This window comes from Mchenga conophoros, linkage group LG19, assembly GCF_057382185.1.
Source record: "Mchenga conophoros isolate Kocher_MC1m ecotype Shallow Benthic linkage group LG19, M_conophoros_male_GT1.1, whole genome shotgun sequence".
Taxonomy (NCBI): domain Eukaryota; kingdom Metazoa; phylum Chordata; class Actinopteri; order Cichliformes; family Cichlidae; genus Mchenga; species Mchenga conophoros.
This window is the reverse complement of record NC_140544.1, coordinates 24,986,983-25,014,979: the sequence shown is the minus strand read 5'-3', so window position 1 is coordinate 25,014,979 and position 27,997 is coordinate 24,986,983. Positions and strand designations below refer to the sequence as shown.

The 27,997-nt window shown below is 39.2% G+C and overlaps 2 protein-coding genes across 3 annotated transcripts in view; both read left to right on the top strand.

Moving 5' to 3' along the window:
• Nucleotides 1-2,677, top strand: part of LOC146552365 (uncharacterized protein C14orf132-like) — a 29,970-nt gene extending 27,293 nt beyond the window's left edge. The window contains exon 2 of the mRNA XM_085257830.1: nt 24-2,677. Coding sequence (XP_085113956.1) covers nt 24-260 — 237 coding nt within the window. The 3' untranslated portion in view covers nt 261-2,677. The remainder of the gene's footprint in view (nt 1-23) is intronic.
• An 11,951-nt stretch (nt 2,678-14,628) lies between these two features.
• LOC146552364 (B2 bradykinin receptor-like) lies at nt 14,629-26,741 on the top strand. 2 transcript variants are annotated; one of them, XM_085257808.1, is made up of 2 exons: nt 14,629-14,700; nt 23,854-26,741. In XM_085257808.1, exon 2 carries the CDS (start codon nt 23,993-23,995, stop codon nt 24,887-24,889), a length of 897 nt encoding a protein of 298 aa, XP_085113934.1. In that variant the 5' UTR covers nt 14,629-14,700; nt 23,854-23,992; the 3' UTR covers nt 24,890-26,741. The 2 variants fall into 2 exon arrangements, with proteins under 2 accessions (XP_085113934.1, XP_085113933.1); XM_085257807.1 differs by lacking the exon at nt 14,629-14,700 and adding an exon at nt 22,320-22,546.
• The last annotated feature ends 1,256 nt before the right edge of the window (nt 26,742-27,997 follow it).

Here is a 27,997-nt window from a genome sequence, read left to right as displayed (position 1 = left end):
CACTTTCCCTTCTCCCTTCCTAGATCCCTGTAATGACAGGAGCCTTCATGGACTCCTCGCCCAATGATGACTACAGCGGCGAGCACTCGCTCTTTAACTCCTCGGCCAGCGTCCATGCCGCTGCCTCAGCCGCCTCGGTACAAGGCCAGCAGGATGAGCCGCAGTCCATGTCCAGCGATGCCATCTGGCTCTGGATTGCCATCATCGCCACTATTGGAAACATTGTGGTGGTGGGCGTTGTCTATGCCTGCACTTTCTGATGAACACATGCTGACAAAGACAACCCGCACACTCACACATCCTGCTTTTTCTCAGTCTCCGGACCCCCGAAGGAGGCTTTGTAGACAATCTCTCGCTCTCTGTGTCTCTCGCTGTCTTTCTTTTTATCCCTCACACTTTTTGGCAGGGAAGGGGAGGGACAGACCTGAGGGTGTAAAAGTAGCGATACTTGACAGTGACATATACACTGCTATACTTCTTCGTTGAGGGGAAAGACTGAAATTTGGCAGCATTTATCAGCAACAAGCACTTTTGAATGCTACAGCTTGAGAACTTGAGAATAAGGTTATGTGCACAGCAACTCTTTAGTTAAAAACAGAAAGAAATCTTTGCTCTCAACCATTAATCAAAAGGATTTTTTTTAGCTTAAGTTTGTTTTCGTGTTTCTGCTCATACGACACTCACTTATTATGTAGGAGGGAGGATGGAAATTAAATGGGGCTTAAGATTCAGGTTGAACTGGGCCATTTGAAACAACCACCAGATAGTTGCTAAGCAATTTAGGACAAAGCAGCTTAATTATGCCACTGAACAGAGATGGTGCTTGTTAAAATATTTAGAAAGTGTTAAAATATCTGCAAGATAAGCAGCACTGAGATTCTCCTATATGCTGATGAAACGGAACATATGGTTATAATGATCATTAGTGTATTTGGTGTCTTTCTAAGGTGAAAGAACAGGAAACTGCATTCATTAAAGACACTTAAATTGACTGTTACAGCAGTGGCATGTCAATTACACAAAAGTAATTTTTATAGACATCACCCCATGGAAGTGCATGTGCAGATGTCCAGCAGAGTCAGATCAAAACCAGCCAGTTCCCCAGTACACTCTCACAAGAGCTTGATGTATAGCACCTCTGAGAATAGAGGAGCTAACTGACCTGTGAATTCACAGCGAGTGAGTGGGCATGATTTATCTGCTTTTTGCATGCTCTATCCTGATAACTCTCCTTACCCAAAATAAACTGGGTATTTCCATTTGTGAGAATGCATCTGAACTTGACCATCTCATATTATCCTTTATGTGTGAGAAAGGCATCTGGTTAGTGCGCTGACCAGATTCTCATAATAGTGAGTTAGGAGTAATGACTTGTTGTCGTCATGCCCTTAATGTCAAATTCCTTCAGTAAAAGTGGCTATTACAAAATCTAATCATATTGTCATAGTCTGCTTCGATAGGACTAGATAGATGTGAACAAAATGTAATTAGAAGCACAAATCAAATTAAACACACACAGCTTTTTTCCCCTGCTCAACCTTTTCCATAGTTGCTTTTTCACCTGTAAGCGATGTATTTCATCACCCAGCAGCAGAAGGTGGAAGTTTCTGATATTACAGTTGTACTGTAAAAACAGTAAATGTATGTATCCCGAAATGATGTAACACTAAGCAGAACTGTGGTAAACCTTGTTATAAATATGTTCAGCTATGTATGAAATCTCATATATAGTTGTCCTTTAAAATTTTCACTACTGGAGGTCATTTGTTCTGTGTTAGTGTGGATGGTAGTGCCAGCTTTTCAGTGGCAAGTAGTTCTTGTCCTAAAGGGGTTACAGTAACTTTACCTTAAGACCCAAAGATACAAATTGGTTTTCACATGAAACATACCATACGATGCACTGCACTTACACTGAAAATGTAGCTAGTAGGCTTTGATCTGCTAATTGATGTTTGTGCTTTGGTTAAATGTCCCTTACAAGCTGCAATGGAAAATTATACAAATATGGGCCTACTAAAGTCGGCAAGTTGTTTTATCTGTCAACTGTTCTATTTTTTTAGTATGATAAACTGACTGTTTTCCATAAGCCTTGATTATACTCCTTTGTGGATATGAACACAGACAGCTGGAGACAGTACAGCCGAATAGTCATTCTTGTTATACTTATCTGAAGTTTGCCGCCTGGGGCGCGTGCGTAGTTGGTGTATTGTAATGTAAAGTCTCCAAATTAGTCTGTGTGGGTCACAAAACATGGCAGGCATGTGAATAGCCACATGAATCCTCAACCTCACTGTCTGCTGAAAAATTTGACATCATTTGGACCCAAGTGGACCCACGTTGAAAGTATAATCAAGGCCTTAGAGGGTTGATAGCTCTTTGCTCAGACAAGTAAGTCATGTTTTCCTGGGATTTAGACATTACCAGTATATAATCCAGTCTTGTAAACACCATAACTGTTCAAATGTTCATACACTAGAAAGAAAAAACTGGCTTACTGTATGTATTGTACTATGTAAAGTAAAATTTAGACACTCAATTACTATAAGAGGACTTTTCAAGCCTGTTATTTTTAATAAAGTGTTGATGTAGAAATATTTAGAAATGTTGTAAACCACATACACAATGCTCCTTTTGTAAAGACATATGCTACTATTAAAATTTATGTACTAATGCAAAATTGGCTTTCTGTATTGACTTAAGAAGCACACACTTATATTTACTGAAATGTCACAAAGATGGATTAAAATGCAAAATATGTGGCTTTGTACGCCGATTGCAGAAACAAGAATTTGTTTCAGTTTCATCTTCAGCTGAATCACCTGGTTTTGTTCTCAGTGAAGCCAGTTCTCTGGCAGACATCAGTGCTGTTTGCTGCTTAGCCATCAGGTGAGATTGATTCTAAGCTCAAATCACGCCATCTGTCATTTTGACACAAGCACCACTTGTTTAAAAATTACCTAGATTTTGTTCTCTGCAGCACTTAGCTACTCTGACTCTCTGATCTCATACTTGTTTTGCTGAACAAACAGGAAGGCTGCAAAAAGCAAGCACTTTAAAAAACATGAATGGGTGTAGAAAGTGCATCTGTATCCTGCTAAATAAGTAACAGAGATATCAGTGTATTTTCAGCAAATCAATGCAACAACAGATAGATGAGAAACCTTTGACCTAGATGTATTTTGAGATGTACAGACATGGTTGCTATCATGAATAGTCATCAAACAAATAGACAAAACTAAAACAATGTGATTTTTTTGTTTGTTTTTTTTTATAGAGAAGAGTCACTTTAGCTCGATTAATAGTTAAGTGACTTAACTAATGTACAGTCATGTGGAAAAAGTACCTTTTTAGTTTAAAGGTTTTATGTATCAGGAATAAGATAAAAAATAAAAACATCTGGTCATCTCACCCTTCTGAAATTAGTAAAATTTAACCTCAGATGAGTGAAACATTAGCAAACTAAGCCTAAACGCAGCAGCGTGAGGGGAAAAGTAAGCACATCCCATGACCCAGCTTGTAGAATCACCTTTAGCAGCAATAACTTGAAGTAATTGTTTTCTGATTTTATCAGTGTCTCTATTTGATGTGGAGGAATTGTGGCCCACTCTTCTTTGTAACGTTGCTTCACTTCAGTCAGGTTAACGGCTGGTTGTTGACTGGGCCATTCCAACGCTTTGATTCTTTTCTTTCTCAGCCATTCTGTTGTAGATCTGCTCCTTTGCTTTTTACCAAAGTCCTGTAGCATGATGGCTGATGGATTTAGCTGATACGTATCCTCGTCTCATAAGGAAGCAATAAGGTTGTTGGTTCAGTTTTTGTTAAATACTTAATAACATTGTGTAATAAGTTGAGGTTGTATTTTCCTTATTTTAAAGTAGAAGCAAGAACTTCTACAATTATGTTTGATATATAAAACTTTAGAACCGAAAGGTGTTTTTTAGAACATTTTTTAATCCCAGAATAATTTATTTGCAGAGGTTTGAGATTAAACAAACAAACAGCCATCCTGATGTCAAAAGCACTGAGGGATCACATTCATAATTTCATTTAAATGCAGTGATCTTTACCTCATCCTAAGAACTGAGTAAGTCCTTTCCCAGTTGAAATGCCAGCCAGACTTGGTAATATGTGGATCAGCTCCTTTCAGATTTGCCTTGAGCATTTCTGATCCCCCACCAGCAGATGAGATACAGATGGAAGCAAAACTGAATGCACATGATCTTCGAACAACCTTCACATTGCTTCCGCAGCGTTGCGCCTTCTATCCTCCAAATCCGATCAAACGACTCAGTTGGGGGAAAAAAAATCCCTAGGGTCTCACAACAGCCGCTGACTCCTAGAGGGAAGTAAGGCCAGTTTTATTTATAAAGCCCCAAATCACAAATCACAAACATGCCTCAGAAGACTTTTCACAGCAGCCGGCGTCCTCTATTCTTAACTCCATCAAAGAAAATAAATAACTATTGACCTTGCCTGGGATAATTTATGCTAATGTGGGGTAATCATTACACTTTTAGGTGATGGCTTTGTGAAATGCACATTAGTTGAGACTTCAGCTCTCATACGGTGACTCATACTGACTTTGCCTGTGAATAATAAATGTTTATTTCAACCTAGCTGGAAAAAAAAATGTTGTGAAGTAGTATGTGGGGAGAGGCTGTCTCACTCCTCCACTGTTGGCCCAGAGTCTCACAGGATGTAACGCTTCAGCTTGAATCGCATCCAGTTGAGAGTGAAAGGTTGGTGATGAGTTGCTGGATATGCTAATGTGTGCCAAGCTGCTTAGACACATCTTATCAAACTGTCACTTTAGAGACACATGGGGACACACAGTACACTGTAATAGTAATTAAATACCAAATATAAACAAAGACAATGTCTGCAGCTTTCTGCCACTATAGTACTTTTTTTCTTCTTAAATAAAAGTTACTGGGCATTTCCATAAATCACATTTAATGCATAGTTAGAGAAATGTAAAAACATCTGCAAATTTGGAAATTTTCCTTCATTTTAAAATGATACATTGTATCAGAACATTTTACCTGTCTCAACAAAAAGGAAACGTTATCATCTGTGGTCTTATAAAAACCTCATAACAGCAAATTGTTATGTGTGAGAAAGCATTGCAACTCCAAGAGCAGAGGCAAGGCAAGATACCTGGCAGAGCTTGCTAGTGTTTGTATGTATGTGGGCGTTTGAAGGAGATCAGGTTTGTTACAGGCAATCAAATACATCTGTGTTTTAAGAAGATGCACAATTGCATGACAGTTATAAGGATCCTATGCAACCAGATTAAGGTCTGACCATATTCATATTCATCTAGGTGAGATTGTGCCAGAACAACTAAATAATTATAGTCTACAGGGTGGGCCATTTATATGGATACACCGTAATAACATGGGAAAGTTACGTTGAAACCAAGGACACCATTGTTTTTCTTGTGACATTACCAATAAGTTTGATGTGTCACATGGCCCTCTTCCTATTGAAAAAACAAAAGTTGTATCCAAGATGGCCGACTTCTAAATGGCCACCATGGTCACCACCCATCTTGAGGAGTTTGCCCCCTCACATATACTAATGTGCCACAAACAGGACTTTAATATCACCAACCATTCCCATGTTATTACAGTGTATCCATATAAATGGCCCACCCTGTATTTATATACTGTGTAAAAAAACAACAAAAAACCCCAAAACGCTTTAATTATTTTATTGATCCACTGTTTTGATTTATTCCAGGTCTGCACTTGGGCGATCGTAGCTCAAGAGTTGGGAGTTCGCCTTGTAATCGGAAGGTTGCCGGTTCGAGCCCCGGCTTGGACAGTCTCGGTCATTGTGTCCTTGGGCAAGACACTTCACCCGTTGCCTACTGGTGGTGGTCAGAGGGCCCGGTGGCGCCAGCCGGCAGCCTCGCCTCTGTCAGTGTGCCCCAGGGTTGCTGTGGCTACAATGTAGCTTGCCATAACCAGTGTGTGAATGTGTGTGTGGATGACTGGATATGTAAAGCGCTTTGGGGTCCTTAGGGACTAGAAAAGTGCTATACAAATACAGGCCATTTGCACTGGTATATGCTGCCACTCGCTTTACTTCATTGTAAAAAAGTTGGCAGTGCCACTGACTGACTGAATCTTGTTTTTCCTTCAGGGCTTATGTAGTCCTGTGAGCAACATTTAGCACTACAAACCTGAATACTCCACTCACTGCCCCCAGTGTTCTCATACATGCATAACTGTAGCTCATACACCGAAGAATCCTGAAAAACACGGGAGCCCTAAGGCTCGAAACATTCATTCATTTACATTCTCAAATAGTAAGTAGACCATGCTTGTTAGTTGGTTAGCATCATGTGTCCTAATACTTTCCACTGTTGCTCATGTTTGGCAAGAAAACTGTTTGTGCATTACGTATTTTGTTTTGATTAGATTTGATTTATTTTCAGGGTATTATTTTATGATATAGCATACAATAGTATTTCTGTTCCACTCCATCACCTGACCACAGGCTTAATCATTTGGAAACATAATGATGTTTTACTCCCCAAGTTGAAAAAAAAAGTGTGTGTTGGTTACAGTTATATTGTCAGCACCATGTCTTGAGTCATGGGCTTGGCTGTGCAGTAGGGAGTTCAAATGAATGAATTTGTTGCGGCACACCACAATAGAAGGAGCCTAATGGAGATGCATTGGTTTGCCAGAGGTTCATGTTAATGGGTTTTCTGAATGGAGATTAGGTTGTTACTGGAATCGATACTGGGATTTTGCTCACACGTTTCAACTTGCAGTCACTTTCAAAACAGGAAAAAAAAGTGCCTCTTTCTATCAGATCACCAGCCTGCTTTCGCTCCATATCACACTGTATTTGTTTAGCTCTGATGAAAAGAGACACTAATATGGTGCAAGTATCAGAGCATGACATGAGTTATGCTGTTTTTGCATCATCTGTAATTGACTCTAGCATGAGAATGATTTATGTCTTGAATAGGATATTTAGGATAATATTTTATGCCCTATCCAATGACTATGCAAGTAAATGAATGATAGCCGTCATCGTTTTGAGATGTTACAGAGATCTAATGTACTGGCCTTGTGTGATTTCATGTTTCATATATTTCATAGCTTCCAAATAGCAAGCTCGGTTCCATATGTGATCTACTCTGTGGAAGTATGGTTCAACTTATGCAACACCAACACTACTCCACTGTATATGCTACACACTAAAGCTCTAAGAATTATAAATGGAATGGATTATTATAAACCAACAAAGTGAATATTCAATAAACTACACATCTTAAAATGTTACAATTTAGTTGAGCATGTTTGTTTTGATGACATCTAGTCAGAAAAACCTTTGCTATTTAAAATATGCAGTGTCTTAAGGTTCAGCCTACAGTTTTTCAGTCAATAATTTACGTTCTTCCCATTGAATTTAATTCTTTATTGTCAACATTTATTTATTTAACTTCTTTTTGTTATTTTGAGAAAGAAAATGTAAATATTGCCCAAAGTAAAATATCATTTCAAATTTGATTGGTAACACACAGACTGAATGGGCTATGGGCTTGTGCAGACAGATATTTCCTTATTGGTCCTTGTCAAGTTTCAGACAGAAAAGTCAAGTGTAAGGCATAGCAACAAAAAAGCCCAGAGTAGTAACACATTGACAGAATAAGGTAAATGTTTTGAGTAGGACTAATGACTGACTTTGGGTTTATGAAGCTATTATGTTCCAGTTTTTTGTATTCACTCTGCTGTTTGTATCCCCAGGTCTTAGTTTGATATCTAGCCTTCAGGTTTCTGTTATCATTCCTTGTCTGTGTTCCTCATCCTCTTGTGTCTAGTTTCCTGTGTTAGTTATATGTGTCCCCCTGTGAAGTCAGTCATGTCTCCATGTTTATTTTCCCCCATGTCTTTGTATGTCTACCTGGTGTCTCCCTCTCTCTGTGTGTTTAGTCAGTGTTACAGTGTGTTTCATGTACTTTCTGTTTTAATCTGATAGTCACTTGTTCTGTGTGCATCATGTTCAGTTTTGGTTCCCTTGTCTCGTCAGTTAGATTATGTCCATCTGTGTTCCCAAGGTGTTTCCTCTCTGCCCTGATTCCCTCTTGTGTATATTGTCTGAGCCTCTTTCTGGCAGTAGAGGACAGTAGTGATCTCCCTCATCCCTTGTGTGCCTGTGTCGTATTTCCCCAGTTTAGATTCCTAGTGCCTTACTAGCTTAGTTATGTAAATCTTTAAATTCTGCAATAAAGCTGTCTTTGGGCTTAGTCCTGCTTGAGAGTCGTGCATTTTGGGCCCTAAACCTGTCTGCCTCACACAGCCACATGACAACTATGGAAACACTAATTACAGAACAGGACACAGGTGAGGGCAGAGCACAGCAGGAAACAATTAAGAGCAAGTGAAAACAATCAGAGGAAAATAAAGTAAAAGCACAAGAGGCACATTAAGATAGGTATTTACCAAGATAAAGCAGGGAGATGAAAGCAAAAACATTTAGATAACAAATCATACAAATGAAACAAAAGAAAAAACTGGGACAACAAAAATATTAAAATCAAAATGAGAACCAAAACTAAAAAACAACCAATCAACAAATCGCCAAGTTTTAAACTATTTCTGTTGTAAAATTTGGTCTTAAACATGGAAACTGTGGGATTTGCCTTTGGACCCATCGTTAAGTGGCTTTTTGAGGAACTGCAGTTTTTAGTACTTGGCTTCATTTTTTCAGTTCTGAAGGTTGCCACTTGTTTCTCACACACAAACACCCCACAAACATGCACTCTAATGATGCTGTTCATTACAGATGGTTATCAATCCAGCTAATATCCTCTGATGAGGAGCGCACAGTGCAGCTTGATTAAACAAGATGATAAGCCCTGTAAGCAGAATCGCTCTTAATGGAATAGTGTTAACAACCCTGCAAAAATTGACACATTGTAGATAACTGATGATGTGCACCGTCAATAAAATTCCTTTTGGTAATTTAACATCAAGTCATAGTCATAATTGAAAGCTCTCTCACTGAGTCATTTAGTGTTCCTGCTGTTTGTTAAGACACAGAAGTAGAAAAAAATAATAATCCACTTCTGCATTAAGCTTTCCTTTTCCACCTCCAGTCACTTGGGATGGTAAATAGTGTTCCAAGTGTGACAGGGAACAGAGAGTCTTAATGCAATCCTGGGGGCTCCACCACCCCCTGATGCTGCCACAGCCTCAGTGAAAATGCTTCATTACTGCTACTCCATGATGGGAGCTCGGCATCACCAGTCACCCAAAAGGCAGAAGCCCTTTTCTTTTGATTTAACATTGCTATTGAGTGGATAGCTGGGTCTCTGCCTCTCTCACCCACTGTTCTATGACACAGGAGGACAGATAGAAAGAGAAATATCCGTCTCTGCCTGCCATTGGTCTCACAGAAAACATCATTCGAAAGAGATGAGGATTTATGAGGGAGTTGCCCTTTGAACAAGATTAATGCGGGCCTGCCCACCTGTGCCCTGAGTCAAATCTCTTTGACATATTAAGCTTATTACTGTTATTATGTTTTAGCACCACTTTCATTTTTATGAGGAAAGTTGGCAGAGAACAGACACATGCAGTATTAACACAGCCTACAATACCCCTTGTAGTTCTTGGTGGTAGAAAATGTAGTGAGGCTGTACTAAAACACAATGTGTTGGCTAGTGTTATAAAATAAAGTTGCTTGCTTACAGTAAACCTCCTACCAGACATATCTGGAACTATCATAGTGTCTATATTAAATGTGTGTGTGTGTGTGATGTATTTGGTTCATTGTTGGTTCATTGTTTAACCACACCGGTCCCAAGTTCATATTTTGCATTTACGTGTCGCAGAAAGGTGCGAAAGCTCCCGCTTCATTATACCTTCCCAACTGTGGTAAATAATGGAAACACAGATGCAGACTATTTCCTTTTGTGTCTCACAAAAACTCAAGATGTCTGCCACTTAAATGCTTCGAGCTCTAATCTGAGGTACAATCGATTGCCAATGTCTGAGGCCAGGAACTCTAATGAACTTATCCATAACTCTAATGAAACTATCCTCTACAGCAGAGCTAATCCTTGGTCTTTTCTCCTCCCCATGAGGGCCAGTTTAATCACAGTTTTTGATAGTTTTAGCAGGTGCACTTGAAGACGCTTTGAATTTATCGACATTTTCAAAACCAGCTGACCTTTCATGTCTTAAAGTGATGATCGGCATGCATTTCAAGGCAAGCTTTTTACACATTATAGATTAGCACATTTGTAAGTCTGTTTTCTGTGTATCAGAATTACCTTAGTACATTGCAACTGATTCTCTCACTTTTCAATACATTTTAAATCATTCTAGGTGAGTAAAACGTCCAAGGTACATAAAAATAGACCCAATGCATGCCAGTGAAACCAAAAAACTGGATCCCCTTAGTGTATGAATGTATGAATTCAGGCTTCATGTGTCAACCACAGTAGTATATGCAATGAGATTTGCATTCACTCACATCTTTTACACATAGTCATGTTTATAGAAAGGGGGGTTGGACGCCCTTTTTGCTTTGTTGGTCCATATTGCCATTATAGCATCACAAAGTTGCAGCAAATGTGTTGTCCCATTACACCATTTCCCAAAGGTCCTCTATTGGACTGGGATCTTGTGACTGTGTACGCCATTTAAGTACAGTGAAATATTTTTGACACAAATCATCATTGTGCTGGAAGCAGCCATCATAAAATGGGTGCACTGGGGTCATAAAGAGATGGACAGGGTCAGCAACATTACTCAAGTAGATATGTCTGTGTAGGTTCTCAGTCATTCAGGTCATGGTACTCCGAGGAGCTTGGAATCGAAAGCAACTGGATTTCTTTGAGTTTCACGAAAAACTTCATAAAACTCAAAGTCCAGCTTTCTTTCCAAGCTGGTCAAAATGGTTTGCTCAGTTGATAAGAGATTCAAAGTCTGCCAAGAAAATATCCCCCACACCATCACAACATCACCTCTACCAGCCTTTACTGTTGATACAAGGCAGGATCGATGATGCGTTCGTGTTGCTCTACCTAAATTATGACTCTACCATCTAAATGTTGTAGCAGAAACTGAGACTCATGGGACCAGGCAATGTTTTTTGCAATTTTCTATTGTCAGAGGTGCAAACTGTATCCTCACTTTAACTGTATCATTGGTGTAGTCGCCAGCTGTTGCTTCAAGGTTTGATGTGTTTAGAGATACTCTTCTGCATACCTTGGTTGCAAGAAGTGGTTACTCAAGAAACTGTTGCTTTCCTTTCAGATCAAAGCAATATGTCCATTCCTTCTGACCTCTGACCTCAACAACAAACCATTTTCACCCAGAGAGCTGCCGCTTGCTCGATATTTTTTCGTTTGTAAACCCCAGAGATGACTGTGCATGAAAATCCCAGTATATCAGCAGTTTCTGAAATACTCAGACCAGTCTGTCTGGCATCAAAATGCCACATTCAAAGTTACTTAGATCGTGGCTCACGAGTAATCAGAAGGTTGCCGGTTCGAGCCCCGGCTTGGACAGTCTCGGTTGTTGTGTCCTTGGGCAAGACACTTCACACGTTGCCTACTGGTGGTGGTCAGAGGGCCCGGTGGCGCCAGTGTCCGGCAGCCTCGCCTCTGTCAGTGCGCCCCAGGGTGGCTGTGGCTACAATGTAGCTTGCCATCACCAGTGTGTGAATGTGCGTGTGAATGAGTGGATGACTGGATGTGTAAAGCGCTTTGGGGTCCTTAGGGACTAGAAAAGTGGTATACAAATACAGGCCATTTACCATTTATTTATATCACCTTTCTCAGTTTGAACTTCAGCAGTTTTTGTCCAAATCTACATGTCTAAATGCGTTAGATATTTGGCATAACAGGCATTTGAACAGGTATACATATAACAAAATCACTGCGGTGTGTGTGTGTGTGTGTGTGTGTGTGTGAGAGAGAGAGATTGCAAAACAAGACACAGGTGGTGGTGGATACAGTCAAACATAGGTGAGATTTATGATATACCTAAATTAATGGAAGGAAAGAGACACCGAAATGAATCCTGAAAACTAACAGCAAACAAAACAAGCCCAAGTGGAAGCAGAAAGCAAATGGATAAACTGGAAGCAAAGTGACACAATAAAACCAACAAAATACAGAATATAACTTAATTGAGATTAAATGTAAGTGTCAGATTTCTGTGCTCTGTCACTACACCAAACGTGAGCAGATATCAGCATGCAGACCATAAGGCCTGTCACCATGGAGACTGACATGTTTTACTCCCGTCGCCTGATGCATCCATTGGCAGACACAGTTGAGTCTCACTGACATGGTTGCTGGCCAAAATAAAAGTGGAAACCACTCCAGGGCTAATGCACGATCCATTAAAAGGAGAGTGAGACACATAGAGAGACAGATGGGCAGGCTGACCGAAAATGACAAGATGACTGAGATGAGAAAAAAAAAGGGCCAAAGTAAAGGAAGGAAAAGGATTAACACTGGATGTCCATTTCTCTGAGTTGTGATGAATTTCTGACGTGTGTTTGGAAATTGATCGATGCTGATATCTGTCATCTCAAGCTCACGCTGAAACTGACAAGTGACCCCGGGACACTGTTTTCTCTGTGTAGCAATTCCTACATGTGTCATCACAGTTATGATTCATGACACCTGTAAGGTCGTTTCAGTGACAGTGGTTTAATGACAAGATTTCTTAGAGTAAACTTCCAATCAGTGGAAAGTGCCATTACAAATAAAGCTTGTGTATTTGCAACAAATACTCAGTAATGCAATCATTAATTATTTATAATTGTTATCTAATATACAGTATTATGAAATAGCTTAGATATCATAGTGACCACTTTTATCTTCAACACTAAGTGTAAAAAAAAAAAAACTAGTCTTTTTTTGTGTAAAATGTTTCATGCACAGCCTTTACTTACACAGTACTTTTATTTTGTTACTTTTTTCTTTTACATAATTATATTTTTAAAAAGCACCTCTTCTTTCTGTAACGGGTCAAGGAAGAGTTAATGTCACATCTGACAACAAGCACGCCGATATCATGTGAATTATTTTCATGCATGTGCTGTGCACCAAATTTGTTTAGTTTTAGGAATTCATTTGTTCATTCTGTCAAGGCACTGAACACTACATACTTTGCCCAGTAGATGGCTCCCTATTTATTTTTTTCAAACGCTGGTATCCAGGAAAATGAAGATTTGAAGTAGACACATTACATCCTGTATACAAAAGAGTCAGAGTAACAAGTGTTTCCAATAAATTCCCTTTGGTTTTCTGCAGTTCAAATATGAATATGACAAAGTGTAACAAACACAAGAATGATGTTTAAACTTTCAAAGAGGTAAGATAAGATAAGATAAGATAAGATAAGATAAGATAACCTTTATTAGTCCCACACGTGGGAAATTTGTTTTGTCACAGCAGGAGTGGACAGTGCAAAAGTTATGACGCAAAAATTAGAATACAATAAGAATAAATACAGTACACAGCTGTACAGAATAGAATAAAATAATATACTATATACAGTAAAATAAAATAGAATAAAAATATACAATAAGATAAAAATAGAATACGAATGCTATATACAACTGAGTAAAAATACAACGATGCCAGAAAAGATTATTGCACTTAGTCTTATTGCACATGTGTGGATGTGTGTGTTTGTTCAGTTAAAGTCTTTGTTGTGGAGTCTGACAGCAGTGGGGAGGAAAGACCTGCGAAATCTCTCCGTCCCACACCGTGGGTGCCGCAGTAGAATAGTAGAATATTATTATAATTATATTATTATTATTATTATTATTAGTAGTAATAGTAGTAGTAGTAGTAATAGTAGTAGTAGTATACCCATATACTGAGACTTAAGTTTGACACTAAATTAAACATTTTTACATGAAAAGATCCAGGCTTCTCCTCAAAGTGCAGTCTGCAGTTAATGTTTGTGATTCTAAAATCTTTCTTTAGATTAATTATACATTAAGATTACTGTGTAAGTACAGCATAGCTATATAAAGTATATCTTATTTTCATCCCTGTTGCCTAAAGTGAGATTCCCCCTCTTCATTTCTCAAGAACCAGGCTTCTCCTCAAAGTGCAGTGTGTACTTTATGTTGTGAGGCCCACCCCTGCAGAAGCCAGGGCCACACCCTTCAAATCGAAGCAGCTTGGGGAGCAGCCAAGGAAGGATCATGTCACAAAGTCTTCTGATACTTGAAGAATCTTATCCTTTGGAATTATAATCACAAACAGACTGCCTTTTTCTCAAAACAATGTAGCTTTCCTAGTTTTATCACAGAACTTGCTTTCCAGTACTAAACTCTCGACAAACAAAGTAAACATAAACAAAAGGTGCTTTTCGCATTTTATAAATGCTCTCTGAAAGCTTTTTTTTTTTTTTTAAATGGAGGAACATTTTGACTAGTAAGAACACACAATAGCAATACCTAGTTGTGATTTATTTTCTAAGTATCACCACTATTTAGTTTTTCTAAAGCTAATATTGACCTTTAAGTCTTTCAGACTGTCAGCAAATAAGGAACACTCCCATATCCTGTGTTATGAGCACCTTATGATGACTCATGTTGCACCCGATGCGCCAAAAAAAACATGTTTATGTTTAAGTGACAGAGTCCTCTTGCAGATGTGCAAAGGAGAACGCCAGGTGACATTCAAGAGCCACAAAGCAAGTAAGTGTGGAGAGCCTGTAAGGAGCAGAATTCTAAAATGTGACACCAGTGTTTGTTTGTTTTTATTTCAAAACAAGGCCAGATGATAGGCATGTCTGTTTTGAGGCTTGAACTATCAAAATAAGACGAGCATGTTTGAGTTATTGCATTTTAGTCTTCAGACATTCTTTTAAAGGAAATTGAAAAACATGAAAAAAAAATGAAACAGTGTGTTTGTATGCTGCAGAAGGCTGAGTATCAGAATAGAAAGCTAGCTTTTTCTCATAATTTGCACTGTGGTCTGTTCAAAGAAAGCTGTTAAAAATAACTGTTCAAAACTCAAACGTAAGTCTAAATAACTGGCTAAGGTGGTCTGGCAGCAACATAGCTAGTGTCGAGAATAGCACAGATGGGAACTTCAAAAGTCTGTTTGCTCAGAGTCTCTGTTGATAAAAGACTGCCCTTTTGAAATTATTTATGTCAAGTAAATCGTAACCATGAGTTATAGCTACGATTACGTACTTTGCAAGTCACTGGAAGATTAAATATTTTTCCCTAATAAGGTGATCTTCTACCACAGTTTACTTCTCATTCTCTTTTTCTGTAAACTATGAACATACACAACTTTCGCCATAGTCAGTTGACGCAAACACGTTTGAAGTACCATAAATGGTAGATTTCCTGGATCTTAAAATTTTAAATCTTCTTAAAATGTTTTTTTTTTCAAACAATCAAACCATGAGCTGAAAACAGAAGTAAATTTCAGACGACAGACATTCAGACTGTGGCTGCCCACTTACTGCTGACTCAATGTCTTGCAAAATAATTGTGATGGTTGGTTTGTGATTGTCTTTTTTTAAATTGATTTCAACATTTTGCAATGCCTTTATTAAATCAAAATATTAAATGTAACAGGGGCATCTGTGACCAACTTATTTCACAAGTTGTGGATTTCCAGCAGTATAAACAGCATTGTTCTGTGGTTTGTATATTATCTGCCAGGAACATTTGAGCAGCACTGGTTGAATTTTTGATGTTTGAAGAAATGGGTTTGTGTTCCAAGGTTTAGTGCTCATCAAAGTTGCATTAGTGGTTTCAGACAGGCCTGTGGCCACTCCTTCCACTTTTTGTAAGCGCTTACTCACTCTCCTTGCAAAAGCCCAGAGTGTACGAGGCAGCTGTGAAAACAATAAATACCCAGAGCTGCTCCCTGTTGTCTCAAATCTGTGTGGAGTTATGGAAGAGGAGATGGGGGTGGGACACTGAGTAATGGAGCTCACGGCCTGGAAAAAAATCTTTTGAGACAGGCAGAAGGAGACAGGAAATGAGCTGAGTATTTTCGAGGAGTAGCGTGAGCGTCGCCGCCCCCTCGTCCAGACATTCGTTATGTACTTCACTGCACACACTGAGACATAACTAACAACAGCAGACAGATATGTAGCCTGTTACTCAAGGACCTTTAAGTTTGCAAGTCTATAAAACTTCAGTTAATAAACTGGGGGAGACAATTCATTGGATTTATTTCTATACAAGTTTTTTTTTTCTTAAAGGCTGTTAAAGTTAATAGACTTTATTTTATGTTGTGCTATTTAAAAGCATGGGATTTCTTAGGTCCTTAGGAGATTTCACGTTACTGGGAATAGTGGGTGCGTTAGTGGAAGATGCTTTGCATGAGGTACAAGGCCCCCGCTGTCTTGCTCAGTAGAGAAAGCTGATTCACCACAGCACTCCAAGGTCTATATGTGCAGTAAATGGTAAATGGCCTGTATTTATATAGCGCTTTACTAGTCCCTAAGGACCCCGAAGCGCTTTACATATCCAGTCATCCACCCATTCACACACTGGCAAGCTACATTGTAGCCACAGCCACCCTGGGGCGCACTGACAGAGGCGAGGCTGCCGGACACTGGCGCTACCGGGCCCTCTGACCACCACCAGTAGGCAACGGGTGAAGTGTCTTGCCCAAGGACACAACGACCGAGACTGTCCAAGCCGGGGCTCGAACCGGAAACCTTCTGATTACAAGGCGAACTCCCAACTCTTGAGCCACGATCGCCCCCATAAATGTACCATTTATGAGCTATAGTCCGAGGTTTTGTCACTTCCTGAGTGCTTTTACACTTGCTGTAGTTGGCGCAGGTGTTTTGTAGCAAAGCTAAACAGAAGTGTCTCTTCCATGCTCGATGAGTTACCATTGTTGATTAACTGATAACTTGGGGCTGGATGTTTCCACAGAAGTGCACCACGAAATTTAGCCGGCTGATTTATTGTTTAATTTTTCTTGTACAGGGAAAACTTTTTCAGGAATCATAAACCTGTAGCTGCCTGATCAGTGTTGACTAGAATATCTGAACTTAATAAGCACATATCATATGCATGTGTATAAGACAAAGCTCCTTTTTAATACTTGTTATATTTATACTATGTGCGACTGTAATTATTTTTATTTTATTTTTCTAATTACATTCAAGCACTGATCATTATCCACTAGTGTTTTACCTCCTTTGTACTTAATTATATGGCTTCCTGGTGGCAGCCAGTGTGCCCACTTGGGAGTATAGTATATGGTGGCACCTTTCTATGTAATAGAATTTTGTGTATTTGTAGAGAGCTGGACAAGTGGATGTTTTTATTTTTATTAACTGATTTGCATTGCCCTCATATTTATATAATTATTAAAATTGCTTGTAACAACACTTGTACAGGATGTGTTTGACTGCAGTGCTTATTTATTTCACAATATAGTAACCCCTTTTTTAACTAGTGGTAGAGAAATGGCTTAGAATCTCAAGAATCTTAGAGATATCAGAGCCAAACTTCACAGTGTTCCTTTAAGTTTATCCTTCCACCATCCCATAATATACTGTGGAAAGAAACCACAACAACATTCTCTACTTAAGATTTCGAGCATCAAAAGTCACAGTTACATCAGTGTTTTCATTGGCAGCGCTTTACTATTGTTACAGAGTCATTGAGATAACCATCGAAAGCATGGCATGAGCTATTTCTAGATGAAAATAGAAGCGGTGCAATTCATCTTCTAAAATACAACTCTATAAACAAAGTCTGTTTTGGAGATTTTTCAGGAAGCAAGACACAACTTTGCAATGTGTGCAATTACTTTCACCTCCACTAACAACAATGGGAAGTCTCTGTAACTTTAAATCTTACAAACAAAGTTGTGGCAATATTTCCATCACTAAATTTCCCTCTCTCTACAGCAGGAAACCTCACTTGCTTTTTTTTTTTTAACTGCTCCTTTTATATTAAGCCCATACTTTAGAGGCAACAGAGCAGAATTTAGATTTACATCAAATGCTATTTACATTGCAGGGCTGTGAGTTTAAGACTTAAAAAAACCCCACTTTTATTCAAACATGGAAACTCTGTTCATAAGGGCCCAGATTCTATTCTTAAGTAAATATTACAACCCAAATTCGGCTAATTGGGGTATGCATTAATTGCAACAAATGTGTGAACTAAGCCCTTTTGTTCTTTTGTGTCAGTGGAGCCTTTGCCCTCTTTAGTAGACACAGAAATGTATCATGCAAGTGCATAAAAAGGCATCAAATAAGATATCTGAAATTTAATATTTTTTAGAAATGAGGAAATGGTGATTGAGGAAAGGAAGCAAGCAACCTATTTACTGCAACACTGACACATCTTGGAGGAAAACCAAAGACAGCAGCTGGGAATCTGCCTACAAATGAATGTTAACTGTGTTACTCTGCCTGCAGGGATCCCACCTGCCAGGGATCAAACTGAGGTCACTCTTCACCAATCTAATTACATACTTATATAACAATAACAGTTCTCTCAAAACAAAACAGAATAGTCCAACAGTTTGCCTGTATCAGCCCTATGACTGACATGATGTGGGGAAGTGAAACGTGATTATAAAATACCAGTCTATTCACTAACTTCCTTGTGATCATGCATCCGTTGCACATTAAGAGCATGACCAAGACACACGAGCTTTGTTTCCACACAGCTTTTAAGCCCTTTGTCTCTTCGAATCAGTGATAACTTGAAGATGGCCTTCGGTCTAGTATTCTGTGTTTAGCTAAAATCTTATTACATATCTCTAATTACCATGATGTGCACCCATATGTTATCTGCAGGTCATATGAAAATCTCAGTCCACAGATAAGTGCTTGCTTAATGGGAGAGCTGTTTATTCCATTTTGGTGCTTTTTAGTAATATGTCACATAGACACGAGCCTTTTTCGTTTACAGAAAATCTTATTAGTATGAAATATAAGAGAGACTGTTTAGAGATTAGACGATTAGTATGGACATCACCCTGAGGAAAAGCATCTGGTATCTGGTGGTAACACATCACGATGACCGCGTTGTTTAATTTGTTTATTTGGATTGTACAACAATTTAGGGCTTTACTGCCATTTGTTTAAAACACAACAAAGAGAAGATCAAAGAACCCTGCATAGTGCTTTTCGGTTGATAAAGAGACCAGTCCAGTGGTTTTGTGTCGGCAAATTTTAGGAATATGCTGAAACAGTGGACATTTAACATGCAGAAGGCTCTTCAGTAGGTAGGACAGAACTGAATATACAGTCCCGATCAGAAGTTTAAGACAACTTGAAAAATGGCAAAAAGTCATATTTTGCATGATTGGATCTTAACAAGGTTCCAAGTAGAGCTTCAACATGCAAAAAGAAGGAATCGGAGTGAGACAAAACTTTTTTTTGAGCATGCATTTTATGCAAACAATGCTTAAGGCCCAACAGCGGCTGCACTTCCTGAGGGTCCTCAGGAAGTACAAACTGAACTCCAACCTGCTGCTGATCTTCTACCACTCATCCATTGAGAGCCTGCTAACTTACTGCATCATGGTATGGTACGGCAGCTGCATTAAGGCGGATAGAGCGAGGCTTCAGAGTGTAGTCAAGACAGCACAAAAGATCATCGGCTGCCCTCTCCCCTCCCTGATGGATATTTATTTCTCCCGCTGTTTCAGCAGAGCAGCAAACATCATCAAGGACAGTTCCCACCCTGGTTTCAACATGTTCAGCCTGCTTCCCTCAGGGAAGCGCTACAGCAGAAAAACCCACAGACTCAAAAACAGTTTCTTCCCAAAGAATATAACCACCCTGAACTCACACATGCACCGGTAACCCCCTACCCCCCATTTTTCCCCCATTTCCTCTATGAACCACCACTGTGCAATGGTAAATGGTAAATGGTAAATGGCCTGTATTTATATAGTGCTTTACTAGTCCCTAAGGACCCCAAATTCTATGTGCACTAACCCAATTGAATATACATAACACTATTTGTTACATATTATTTTTTAACACTGGCATGTATATTTGTACATTTTAAGTATTTTTTCTCTGTTAATAGTGCCAATATGTATATGGTGCTGCAGAACATCATCAGAGATTTAAGGCTTATTTTGTACCAAAATACCGTGAGTTGGGATAGAACAAATCTGCATTTTACAATACTCTCTGACTTGTTGGATTTTACCTGTTTTACCTGACTATTAAGTAACATAACATTTAATCTGACATCTTTGTGTAAAATTGCTTTTATCCACCAAATGGAAACCTACTATGCAAAGATAACCATCTGTTCAGGCGATGTTGATTACCCTAATGATATATTGCCATAATGCCCAGTGAAAATGCACTTCTAAAGAAATTGGCAGCTTTATTCACTGCAATAATTATCTTACGGGAAATATTACAAAGTGCCGTAAATGGATTCTTTTGTCTCTGCACTTCAGTGGTGTAAGGAACTCTCTTCCCAACAATACTAATGGGACGTGTATCCATATTATATTCCTCAGAGATATTGCTCCATATTGACATGATAGCATCACACAGTTGTTGCAGATTTGTTGGCTGTAGTGCATCTATGATGCAAATCTCCTGTTCCACCACATCACAAAGATGCTTTATTGCAGGGGTGTCCAACTCCAGTCATCGAGAGCTACTGCCCTGCAGCTTTTAGATGCATCCATACTCCAACGCAGCTGAATCAAATGGTTGAATTACCTCTTCAGCATGCCATGAAGTTGGGCAAAGGGCTGGTAACAAGCCATTCATTTGATTTAGGTGTGTCGGAACAAGGACGCATCTAAAAGCTGTAGGACAGTAGCTCTCGAGGACTGGAGTTGGACACTCCTGCTCTGTTGGATTGACATCTGGTGACTATAGAGCTCATTTGAGCACACTGAACTCATTTTCATGTTCAAGAAACTAATTTGAGATGATTTTAATTTTATGACATGACAAGTTATTGTACTGGAAGCAGCAATCTTAAGCTGAGAAAATTGCAGTCATAAAGGCGTGGACATGGTCAACAATGAAATTCCGGTAGGCTGTGATGGATCGCAGCAGATGGCCGCCCCTCCCTGAGCCTGGTTTTGCCTTCCTATTGTCGCCAAAGTGTTTGCTCATAGGGGGTCATTTGATTGTTGGGTTTTTCTCTGTATGTATTATTGTAGGGTCTACCTTACAATATAAAGCGCCTTGAGGCGACTGTTGTTGTGATTTGGAGCTATATAAATAAAATTGAATTGAATTGAATTGAACCGTGTAACTTTTTTCCAGTCTTCTGTGGTATAGTTTACAAAATGTAACTTCAGTTTGCCTGTTCGGAGAAGTCGCAGTCGGTGTGGTCTAGCCCATCTGCTTCAAGTTTTGATGCATTGTGCCTTCAGAGATGCTCTTCTGCATACACTATTTTGTATAAGAAGTGTTGACTTGAGTTAAGTTTGCTTTTCTAACAGCTCAAAGCAGTCAATATGTTCTTATCCTTTCACATCTGGCATCAAAAAAGCATTTTTGCCTGGAAAACTGCAGTTCACTGGATATGTTTTTTCTTTTTCAGAGCATTCTCTGTAAACCCTAGACATGGTTGTGTGGGAAAATCCCAGCAGATCAGCAGTTTCTGAAATATATCAGAACAGCGCATCTGGCACCAACAACCATGCCACATTTAAAGTTACTTGAAAGACCCTTTTTCCTCATTCTGATGCTTACTTTGAACTTCAGCAGATTGACTTGACCATTAAATTGCCAAGATGTCACTGGCTGCGTTAAGAACCAGAATTAGCTATCTAGTGAGTATATACATCAGGTCAGAAAATATTTAACATGTAAACATGAACTATGTCAAGCCACAACTGTTTAGTTTTGTAAGAACTTACTAAGAGGCGTACATGGGACAAAAAGTGCCTGGTTTTATTCAAATCCATATCACGGAAAACTGTGTAACAGATGCACCCGTCTGCCATGTCCATTTCACGGTTTGCCTCTCGAAAGCATGAAATGGAAACACATGCAGAAGTTACAGTACATGCAGAAGCTGCAGTACCAGCATGAGGAGATAACATATTTAAAGCCTTTTGCGCCCTTTTTGTTTGTCCCCTGCAGCCCCTTTTTTCTCTCTTTCTTTTGGTCCCTTTTCTTTTTCTGTTTCTCCACCACCTTCTCCTGTTTTTCACCAAAAACAGGCCTTCAACCCTGTGTACGCTCTGGTATAATACCCACTCTGACAATAATGTGAATAATGTAATAAACAAAAGAAACATGATTAACAAGATGAGCCTAGAGTCTACAGTCTACTTTGGATATTAGTATGGCTTGTTGCATGTTACTAGTGCATCTTTGAATAAGGTGCAACCCAGACCGACAGACAGGGAGCATTCAGACTGAATGTGAAATGAGAGAAGTGAGGGTTTTTTGCCATGCCTTCTTTTTTTTTTTGGTGACATCACTTTAATTACAGTTTCCTTTAGGAGCGTGAGGCAGAGACAGGCAGACTAGAGTGGGGGAGTTAACTGTTAACAGTGCAGCAGGACATCTGAACATAGGAAAATGACTCTTAGACCTACAAGGTATGTATGAATCAAATATACTCTATATATTTTTAAATCTTTCATGTGAGATATAACCAAAAAAAATCCCCTAAGAATGGAGAACAATTTTCCAATTGTTTTATTTTTTAGAATCATTTTGTCAGTAACCATGTGCTCAAGCAGGTTAAATATACTCCAATGTGTGTAAAGCAGGTAATACAACTACTGATAGCTGACAGCTGCTGTTAAAATGAACTTCTTGCCTTTGTTGTTACAGCGAGTGAGACTTTAAAAAAAAACATGTCTTTTTGGGTGTAATGTAGAGTATAGAAGTATAGAGTTACATATCGACGATGACCAGAAGAAGCATCTTTTTCTCTTTATTTTGTTTTTCATTTATTCTTTTTTGTTGTACATTAAAACATCAGTTGTACTACATGATATGAGAGCTCAGGTTTTGCCTAAGCATGTTCTTCTAAAGACGAGTTTAATCCATGTCAAACATTTGGTTATTTTAACCAACAGAAGCTTCTGCCCTCCATTGTGCCGTCTGCCACATTGCTGCCAAGTGCTCCTTACGCCAACAGAAACAAACTTTGGAGCAACTTTCAGTAATTTTAATTGCTCTTAAACATTCACACACGTGGATGTAAGCATAGGGTACATACAGTATGGTTTGAAAGAACAGATTGCCAATTAGGTAACATGATAGGGGAATTAAGCAGAAGCATAAACAACATTATGCTATGCCTGATGCTCATTAGTGGAACAAGGTGGTTCAGTCTCAGACAAGCTTATATAATTTTTGAGTGCTGCAGATGTGCAAACACCCTTATTGTTCAACAATTTCTTTATGTTTTAAGCTTATCCTTTGGTTCAATACAAAGGTCATAGCTGCAAAGTAGCTTGCTCCACAACCAGAAATGTATTCATCACGTTTATTACAGGCTTTCATGTTCAGCTCTGTTCTTGTTGAAACAAGAGGCTAAGTCAGTGGGTGGAGATTTCTTCAGCAATCAACTAGTTGGAAAACTGAACCTGGTCGACAGAGAAAGAATGACAAACAGCACACAATGGATGTACAGTTAGGACATCTGTTCATTAACATGCTTATTTACTTCTTTTCTTAGAATAAGATAAGAAGAATGACATCAGTTTCATATCTGTATGGTAAATATTGTATGTAGCAGGGCAACTGTTGGGTTTGCAGAGACGATAGCCAGCTAAGTGCTGGCTAAAGCTCCATATTTATCGCATTGGTATTTTACATAAACTCAAGGTAAGAACCTAATGTACTGTTGATGTTTAACTGCCTATTTACTTCATGTCTCATTTTGTCTTTACAGCATCCCAGACTACAGCACCACTATATCATATGGAAACAATAACAACACCAATGAGACTCATTGTCCAGATCACGAACTATGGGAGTGGCTCACTGCACACCAACCAGTGTACATTCTGCTCATCACCGTGCTGGGAATTATGCTTAACATGTTCGTTCTGACTGTCTTCTGCTTCCACAAGAAGGCGTGCACCATAGCTGAAATCTATTTGAGCAACCTGGCTGCTGCTGACCTAGTCCTGGTGTCCTGTTTGCCCTTCTGGGCCGTTAACATGCTCAATGATTTTAAATGGCCTTTTGGTCATTTCATGTGCAAAGTTATCAATGTGGGAATTAAGATGAATGCCTACTGCAGCATATACTTTCTTGTTCTGGTTAGCATCGATCGCTATGTAGCGCTGGTACATGCGATGTCACATGGAAGAATGCGTAGTCCAAAATATGCTAAACTAGGGTGTCTGCTGACATGGGGTTTTGGCTTGCTTCTGAGTATACCTGTGTTCATCTTCAGGGAAGTGAGATATTTCCCTGAATATGGTACTGTGTGCTATCTAAACTATCCAAACCACAACGTACAAGTTATCTGTGATGGGATATTGATCATTTTTAGCTTTGTTATTCCCATTTCAATTATCTCCTTTTGCACTTTTAATATTATTCAGGCTTTGAAATTGCAAGCAATTGAGAGGTTCAATGCTGAAAACACAGAACGAAAGGCCACCATTTTGGTCCTGGCAGTCCTTGTAGCCTTCCTAATTTGCTGGGTGCCATTCCATGTAATCACCATAGTAGATGTGCTTTTACGAGGTGGGATACTGGAAGGCTGTCACTTTGAAAATGCTGTGGACATCAGCATCCAGATCTTCACCTACTTAGCCTTCTTGAACAGCATTCTTAACCCGATCCTATACGTTATTGTAGGAAAGAACTTCCGGAAAAAAGTCAGAGAACTCTTCCAGCAGTGGGGCCACCAGAGGAAAACCTTATCTGACTCCACACGTTCAAACCTGTCCTCCACATTGAAAACTTCTGTATAAAATGCTGTATGCAAATTGCTTTTTGCAAACAAAAGCACAGAAGGATAGTGGGCAGTCATTTAATGATATTGTCTTAAACTAAATGGTTCAAATGAAATCTAAAATCAAATGAAGTTCGTGAAATCGCAGTGGATGTAGCTTTGTAATAATCAGACTTAATCATACATTGTTAAGAAACCTTTTAACGAACTCTTTCTTTAGTATGTTAGCTGATGCACAACGTCTCACTGTTACGTTTAGAAAAGGTGGTTGTATTACAGATTACTACCAAATGCAAAACACTGTTGTTTAGCTTGAACTGGAAAAAAATGAAGACATATTTTATATATTGCAACAACTCACCAGTGTGTGATATTGTTGGATTCATATATTACAAACTGTAGTAGTCATCAGTATCTTGGCTGTACTGGTTCTGTGATGTAAATATGTGTACTGTAAAATAATTTATGTAAATACAACTTTTTTGTTATAAAGTTTATTGCTGAAGATGCAAATGATGCCACTATTTGTTTCACTCAGAGCATAACGATGAATAAAATCAACATGCGGTCTTTCGCTTTATGAATCTTTATGATGCATTTGAATGTTAAGTTGAACATCCAAAGGTTCATGTTGAAACAGGGTCTTGCTAAGTGTTTCTGGTGTTTCTGACTCAGAGTTTCCAGACTTAAACATGTGACTCTTTCAACAAGTTTCCAGTTGTGACGCACAAACATGCTTCTTTTTGTTGGCTGTATAGACATAACTTTTTCTTTTTTTTTTATTGTATATCTGTCCCCCAAACCACCTTTTAATTGCCAAGTGTTTACTCAAAATGGGTTGTGGGCAAGGGTACACCCATAGGTGTCCTCAAAATGAAGGCAAATCTTGCCAAGCAGGATATCAGGCTTCACCACAATTGCTAGTGCTGAAAATTGTTGTGGAACAAAAGGCATGCAGAAAAAGTTACCGCAAATTGTAGAATGTCTGCCAGAAAACACACAGTTCAACCTCGTTTTATGTGTTTTTGTCTGCTTTTTAAAATGGGTTTAATTTTGTGATTTTTAGCCTTGTCCTTCAAATCTGAAATGTATGTCACTCCCACATTCATGTTCAAAGTTCATGTTATTCTGGTTTATGTTGTGCTACTAAATGGGAATATTAATTAAAATTTTGACTATTCTGTAAACACCACAGTGGGGGATGACAGTCACTGAAGAGGTTTTAGTGCAGATGCCTCATTCATGTTTCCATAAGACTTCACAGACTGTTTAATAAACATGGACACAGTCAATATGACTTCACCCTGTTAGTGAAGTTCTGTTATGACACCTGAAAGTGAACACTTTCGACACCGTTTTCTTGGTGATTTGAAACCATGCGTCATAAACACTGGTTAAAGACTTGTGTCTGTCATGGTGCTAGGTCGCTGACCCAGCATTTTGTATTTTATGATTATTTTTCTATGTTCTAGTTATTCTGATTTTGGTATTTTGTGTCCTCCCCTTGTGCCCTGTTCTTGTTCTGGATTTCCTGTTTTATTTTGAAGGTCTGTGTGTGTTGTCATTGTGTTCAGCTTTTATCCTCCAGTCGTCTTTGTGTATTAGGATCAGCTGTTCTTCCCTCCTGTGTGTGATTACCTGATTACCTTGTGTGTGTATATATAGTGGGTGTCGGTCTGTGCTTGTTGTTGGTTCGTCTGTGTTCCATGGTGTTCTGTTCCTTAGTCTGCAGCGCTCTGCCCCTCACCCTGTTTTGTATGATCTCAGGTTTGCTATTTAGTTTTCCCAGTTTAGGTTTCTTCAGTTATTTGTCATCCCTCATTGCCTGTTTTGCCACTCCGCCACTTGTAAATAAACGTCACTCGTATCATCAGTCACTGCCTGCATTTTGGGTCCTTTTTCCTTCAACGCCACACGGCTTGCCTCGGCAGCCGTGACAGTATCAGTGAGCAACTCTACTGACTCTACTAAGGACTCCCTTTTTTTTAATTCACTTTGACAGAAAACTGAGGGGAAAACATTTATTGAGGTCACACAGCAATGGTACTAACTGGAATTACAATGCAGCTAAGGGTGTTGCCCCCTGCTTTCCGATAAAAAGAATGCAATCATATTTGGCTCAACTTTCAAATCACAAAGCTCATTTTGGCTTTTAAGTGACAGTGTGTAAAATCTCATCAGTAGATGCCAGTAGATTGCAGATTGTAGTCAAATGAATTCAATTTCCTTAACCCTTCCAAGTAACATACATAATCCTAGAAGTGGTGGTCATTGTAGGACAAACATGTTTTAGTCAGGCAAGAGAAACATTAAATTTAGACTGTGCACCTGAGCAACCATGGCTGCTTGAAGTGTTTCTAACACTGTTTATGTAAAAAGCCTTGTTGTACCCACTATATTTTACCATATTTGAATAATATCAGCACGTAGCAATGAATCAGGAATAATACTGCATGACTCAATTAAATATTTTGTGGTATTTTGCATTTTTACCACAGAGTGATCACAGAGACTAGCTGCTGTTCATTCGTGGTAAGTGTAGTAAGATAGCAACATGACTCCCGCTTCTGCCCCAGTCTTTCGCTGTTTTGGTAGGCTGTCAGTCTACTCTTAACTTAGCTATCAATATGTAGCTTTAAGAAATGTAAAATTTTGAGACTGATATGAGTCACCGACTCAGAGAAATTAACCTCTCCCTCTGATGAGCGAATATTGAGGTGGGTTGTTTAGGACATTACTGTTACGGCTGGCTGCCGGCGAAGCTCATGGGCGCGTCACTGCAACTCCCCCTGGCTTCTGCTCCGCGGCTGCTGAGTGAGCCCTCATCTGGGACTCTCCTCAGCTCTTTCTGGGACAGTGGCGCGGCTGCCCCTCTGTTGGTCTTCCTTGGTCTCTTGTGTTCTGGGGGCCTCTGGATGTCTGGAGTTTTGATCTCCTCCATACCTGCTTCATGCCCTGGAGGATGGGGCTGTGGCCCCCCCACACCCTCTAGCAGATTATTACATGAAGGAACCTTTTAAAAAAAACAAAAAAAAAACAAGCGCGTCCATGCTCACAGGTGTACACACGGGTGATCACACCCACAAACTACACCCTTTTTGGCTCCTACCTCAAAGCACACTGTGTT